At 37.8% G+C, this 6,590-nt stretch overlaps 1 protein-coding gene across 1 annotated transcript in view; it reads right to left on the bottom strand.

Annotated features, from left to right (window-relative positions):
• Nucleotides 1–3,506: 3,506 nt before the first annotated feature.
• The window catches only part of LOC107705659 (SAC3 domain-containing protein 1-like), a 3,467-nt gene continuing 383 nt past the window's right edge, over nucleotides 3,507–6,590 (bottom strand). Inside the window, exons 2-4 of the mRNA XM_016509051.1 lie at nucleotides 6,300–6,583; nucleotides 5,945–6,221; nucleotides 3,507–4,324 (exon numbers count right to left, since the gene is read on the bottom strand). Coding sequence (XP_016364537.1) covers nucleotides 3,861–4,324; nucleotides 5,945–6,221; nucleotides 6,300–6,583 — 1,025 coding nt within the window. The 3' untranslated portion in view covers nucleotides 3,507–3,860. The remainder of the gene's footprint in view (nucleotides 4,325–5,944; nucleotides 6,222–6,299; nucleotides 6,584–6,590) is intronic.

The following is a 6,590-nucleotide window of genomic DNA, read 5'->3' as shown; positions in this document are numbered from 1 at the left end:
AATGCAGCGTCTTTAACCCTCTGCGCGCCGACCCGTTCACTTGCAGTTTTTCCTGATAAGAGGGAAAAGGACCTAAAATACCCAGATACAGATAAGACTAAAATCAATCGAATCTATAAATGGTATACTTTTATTTGTGTACACTGACAATAACAACAAAACATTGTGCTTTTGTAAAATAAACAAAACAAACAGGGTGTGCTTTCTGCTGTTTTGTTCTCTGTGAACTTCTTTCTGAAATGCGTCACAAAAACGAACCGAAACTCGGCGAATACTTCACACACAGACGTGAGAAATATGTCTATAGAAAACTTGAAGTGTCTATTTTTAAATGAACCAATTCAAATCAAAAACAAATAATGAACCAATTCAAATCGAAAATGAATATTCTCTGATTGTGTAATTGGTATGAAACTAAAGCAAGGTACAGTCTTTCCCGTCTCAGAGCTCATTATCTGCAGCCATACCTGCGCGCTAACGCCCTCATCACATAGATACAAAAAAATAGATAACAAAAAATAAATAAAAATCACGATTCATCTACTTGTCATTGTTTTTGGAAGAAGACTTGAGGAATAAGCCGGAATTTCCCTCAGAAGAACAGTGCGATCTGACGCGGCTGTATTCAGCGGAGGAGATCATTTCTTACATTAATGTGTTATTTTTTTAGGCTGCATAAGCTTGTACGCATTTTACTAGTTGCGCATTTCCTATCTTGCCAAACTGAAATGTGTGAGAGTAAAATATGCTGAAATATGATATGCTATGATATGTTGTACACAGTATGTCAGTGTGTATGAAATATGGTACTAATTGCTCTGAAAAGTTTAATGCTTATAGCTTGAAGTTGATACATGTACCCCTGGTTTCACAGACAAGGCTGAAGTCTAGTCCCAGACTAAAATACATTTCTGAGCTGTTTTAACTGAAAGAAACTTACACTGACATACCTTAAAATATGTCAGTTCCATTGTTTTATCTCAAGATGCTACGCATTTTACTAGTTGCGCATTTCCTATCTTGCCAAACTGAAATGTGTGAGAGTAAAATATGCTGAAATATGATATGCTATGATATGTTGTACACAGTATGTCAGTGTGTATGAAATATGGTACTAATTGCTCTGAAAAGTTTAATGCTTATAGCTTGAAGTTGATACATGTACCCCTGGTTTCACAGACAAGGCTGAAGTCTAGTCCCAGACTAAAATACATTTCTGAGCTGTTTTAACTGAAAGAAACTTACACTGACATACCTTAAAATATGTCAGTTCCATTGTTTTATCTCAAGATGCACCAGTAATGTTTTCTTCTGGCACATTTATAAAAGTTACTTAAAAATGTACGTTTTTTTGTTATTTGGATATTTTGCAGAGTAATTCTGTTTAACTAAAGAAGGTTACATTTTTTATTAAAATGCTTAAGTATTACAGTTGTTTTAATTAAAAGGTAATTAAGAAAAGATGGCAAGAGTTATGGACACAGGAAGAAAAGGGAAGACATTTATATGAAATAAATAACGAGGTAGGAAGTGTGAGACAGGTTTGCGGCAAAAGAAGGGATCAGTGTTGGGTACCTTTAAAAAGTAATTAATTAATTATTACTAATTACATCATCAATATTGTATTTAAATTACTTTTTATAATTACTCTGTCTGAAAAGTAACTTAATTACTCAATAAGTAACTTAATCATTTGAATCGTTAATTACTTAATAAAATCCCTATAAACCTTGAAATGAAACTCTTAATTCTTTCAGTTTGAGTCAAACATGGAATAGTTCAGCCTTTTAGCTTTAAACCCTTAATTTCAGCTTTCCCCAGAGGGACATTAACATTTATTCTTGAATACTTTAAAGCCTTTTTTGCCAACTCGTCGGCTATTTCATTTCCCACAATCCCCACGTGTTGGAATCCACAAAAAGGAGATAAGTGTTAAGTTCTGAGTCTGGAGGGTTTCTATTAGAATGTCCTGTCTTGAGTAAGATTTTCCATTTTTTTAGACTAACAAGGCTTGATAAAGAATCAGAGCAAATAACAACTTGATGCAAATGAACCTCTTCCACCCACTGAAGGGCCAGATGAATTGCAATCAGTTCTGAGGAGTGAACAGATAAAAAGTTAGATGTTCTTTTACTTATTTTAAAGTCCAGCTCTGGAATGACTACTGCTGCAGCTGTATTCCCAGATTCTGGATCTTTTGAACCATATATCTGAGTACAGTAATGATACTCTTGATCTAAATACTGTCTCACCAACAAATCTTTTGACACCTTTCTTTGATGATTAATTTCCAGTAATTGCAGCTCAACTAATGGCATCTGGAATAACCAGGGAGATATAGCAGATTTTGCCCTGTTGGACTAATTTAGTAATCAAAATATGTATATGTGTATATATATATATATATATATATATATATATAAGTAGAGCATAATATAGGGTTTCTGTGCATTCTAAAATATCCTTTAATGTTGTGATATTAATTTCCATATTTTGTCATTTACTAACAAGCTGTTTCCTTTCTCTTTTATATGCCTCACAATGCAGAATCACGTTCAACTGTTTCAGGCATTCCACATTGAGTGCGGCAATCTGACTCGCTTTGCCCTATGATGTTCAGGGAAGAATTTAGATCCTTTCTACTAATTTTACAGTGCGAATAGAGATCAAACATTGGTATTTGGAGCAGCCGAGGTATTACTACCGTAGGACTTATTTTGATGTTATAAATTCCTGTTTTCTTGGCATGTACATCAGCCTTCTATCTAAAACTACTGTAATTTAAATACTGATGCTCCCAGCATTTTTTCCATCACTTCTTTAACCGGATGGGTATCTATGTGCCCCAATTCACACGCTACTCAACTGCTTAGACGTCACTTGCAGTGAAGACAGCTCTGATTGGTTTCCCTGCAAATGTATGTCATATCTAATAAGTGCTATGTAATGTGTAATTATTATGCTTTAAACATACCAATACACACACACACACACACACACACACAAAGAGATTTTTATTTATGAATGTGAAATAATAAATTGTGCAATATTACAGCAAAATATGTTTAAAAGCTGCATAGATACTATTCAAAGAAATAATAAAGTAATTAAGAAGTATTTAAAAAATAAAGTAATTCCAACCTGTGAATTCACGTTTTCACAATTTTTACATTGCATAATAATGACCCCCCCCCCAAAAAAAATTAATTACTTAGGGGTTGTTTTAAGACTTTTTATAATTAAAGAATATGTAGTTTTGATGCAATAAATATGTAGTTTTAATATTAAATTAATAAATTAATAATAAATTGTTAGTGAAATGTTACGTTATATGTATGGTGGATGAAGTAGACACTGTTTATTGATCCAACTACTTGAGACCATTCACATTTCATGATAAACTAAATAATTTACAGTTAAAAGTTAAACACAAGCCACAAAAAAAGCACAAAAGTCTATATAAATATATTATGAAATATATTTTAAGAATGCATTTAAAATGGCTGGCAATCAATTGTCAGGCGAGTGTCCTACCACTTCTAATGGTCAGTGATTAACTCCCATCCATGTTAACACTCCATTGCTCCATCTCTTTATTTGCACATGGAAAGGATTTATCCAGCAGCATGCAGAGCTGATCATATGTAGTTTAGAGGTCTGTAACTCGGGCAAAGCTGCTGAGTTTGCTGAGTTCATATAAAATATGAAAGCTTTATTGAAAATTCACAGGTTTTTGGACCAATTCAGAAGTGGGAAGTTGTTCTGAAATATTTATTATTAAAAAAAATACAAACATGACATGACCCAAAAAATAAAATGTAGAGAAACAAACAGTACAAATGATATGTATGTAAATGTTTTCAGGCACAGCCTTGAATCACGCTGCCGGCAGAACAGTTCCACTGCTCGTCATCCAGCGGCTCATGCATACGTCTGCACTGCAGCTCTCCAGACGCAGCGTCAGTGAAGGAGCTCTTAGAGAAGTTCACCCACTCTCCGGTGACGTTTACTCCGTACACCTGGCACAGCTCAGCAGCCAGCGTGTCTTTCAGAAAGAGGAGGCGTGCCAGTCTCTGGAGCGGGTAGCGGCAGTTTCGGCTGCTGTGTCCGTGGCTGTAGAGCAGGAGCAGGTCTGTCCTGCAGGGCAGCAGGTGTCGGTGAACGGCACATACCTGGATGAAGTCCAGTCTCTGGGCTAGACGGAGGAGCCGAACTGGATTGCACTCCATATGTGCTCTGCTTACGGCCAGAGCCAGCCGAACAGCCGGAGAGCTGCGGATTCTCTCGGGCAGCTCAAGAACATGTTGAATGGCTTCAGTTGAACCTGAGCGCATGAAGAAAATATGTGAAAGTTTATCTGTTTATCTCCATTAGTGGTTTTTGCCATATTTACACTTGAGAGTGAAAAAGTAAAATATGGTGATGTGAAAATAGTGGAATGTGTGGGGAAAAATTTATGCAAATGAGAAAAAAAAACTAAATACACAGTGTTATTTTAGTGTTATTTAAGCAATATGCCCATGAAGTCATGGTTTACAGTGTATTTACATCATGGAGCAGAGTGCCTAAAACCCCCTTAGCTGTTCTGAATCGGGTGTGCCTCACACGTCCTGAAAAGTGAAGCTGCGGGCTCTTTGATCGCCCACGGGTGGCTGGCTGCAGTACAGGTCATAAACCCCACCCTCTCAATGTAAAGGAATGGGACTTGAGTCAAAATAAAAAAATAAATTACACTTCCAATACAATTTTCCGAAAGATGGTTTTGGTCATTTAAGGTAGTTGATATCATGCTGATATATGTTCAATTGTTCGTTTTTGTAATAAGTTTGATTTTAGCTAGTAATTTGATGCTATAAAAAAGGGGCGTGTCGTTATGGTTTGATACCGCGGCTCCACCTCACGACACTACTGCGCAGACTCTGGCTCCAAACGAATCTCTACTGCGCAGACTCTGCTCTACTGCGCAGACTCTGGCTCCAAACTAATCTCTACTGCGCAGACTCTGGCTCCAAATGACGTCATTTACTCAAGATGGCAGCAGCCATACTCAGATGCTTTGGCTTCACTTTTCTATAGTGGAAGGGATAGGAGACGCGTTGTCCATCTTTTTTTACAGCCTATGTTCTGAATTCAATGTAAACCACGCTGCCAAGGTTACAATGCTTCACGGGGCTCATTGCTTTTATAAAATGGTTAGCCTGCACTTAAGCCCACACATTGTGTCAAAATTCAATAAAATCTGACATTTTGAAAATTTCTTTGCTCTGCCAAGTAACACACAGACACAATAATACTGATATAATGATGTCACAGGTGTATGTTTCTAGAGTAAAGGCTGGAATACATCACAACTTTTGCCCCGATTTACAGTCTGAACAAGTTGTCACTAATTGCCGAAAGTCAGAGCCAGTCTGCTGATTTGAGTTTACAGATTCCACAGAAAACCGTGTAGTGTATGATGGTCACAGACTCTCATTTTTTAGCATTTAGACTATGATTCCATCCAGTCGCAGGAGATCAAACATCAGACCTCTGCAGGCTTCCTGTTAATACGACCACGTATTGTGCACGTTTTTTTAACAGAGAACATATGAAATTCAGCTGTCGCAATTTTTTTTAACCAGGAAAGGAGTGGTTTTGATGCACAAAATTGTTTTTATTGTCTCAAAAAATATATTTTATTTGAACCCATGAAGGCATATCCTGTTGTAAATAATAATAAAATCACTTTTTAAAACGGCTGTTCCATTATAGCAGATTTTGACTTACATAATATATAAGATTTTAGTCATATGTTTACACCTATTTACACAAAATAATTTAAAATGAGCAAAAAGTCTGAGATGAATAAATCAAGAGGAAAAAAACAGTAAAAACTGTAAAGAATCACTACAGTGAATCAATATACTGACACTGAGAGCTCTAGCAGCTTCCACTCACTTACCCAAGTTATAGAGAAGACTCAGTGCCTGAAACTCCTCTTGATGCTGGTGCTTCCCATCTCTGTAGCTCTCCAGCAACCAGCTCAAGCATTCCTGCAGGTGAGTGTCATTGATGCGCGGGTCAAAATACTGAAGTTGCTGCCCGCAGAGTCTGTAGGAGGCGTAGAGAAGGAAACACACGCTTTTCTCCAGCACGGCCACACAGTCCGGCCCCGACACACGCTGGATAATCATGTCCTGCCGAACACTACGCAGACGGTCAAACACAAAACTGTAGACCTGTGGGTCATAAACAACACAGGATTGAAATGGCCATCATATTACAGATAAAGGAATGACAAGATGCCATTTCCATACCTCCGCCCACGGCTGAAATGTAGAGGAAGCTGCAATGTCATCGACTAGGTGACACACAGTCTTTAAAAGCACAGATGGAGGTCGAAGGTCGCTGGCTCTCGTGGAGTCTTTCCCCGCTGCAGGTCTCGAAAACTCTTTGACGGCACGTGAGACATCAGCACGTGGCAAACGATCCCGCTCTGTGTCGGCCACCATCTCAAACCTGTGCAGACGATTCTGTGCTTCCCGCTGGCGTAATTCATAAGCAGGACACATAGTCATACAGGTGCCATGAGGCACTGAGTCTTCAGC

Source organism: Sinocyclocheilus rhinocerous, unplaced genomic scaffold (assembly GCF_001515625.1).
Source record: "Sinocyclocheilus rhinocerous isolate Xijiao unplaced genomic scaffold, SAMN03320098_v1.1 scaffold263, whole genome shotgun sequence".
NCBI lineage: Eukaryota > Metazoa > Chordata > Actinopteri > Cypriniformes > Cyprinidae > Sinocyclocheilus > Sinocyclocheilus rhinocerous.
The sequence above is the reverse complement of the archived record's forward strand: the minus strand, read 5'-3'. Positions and strand labels throughout refer to the sequence as shown.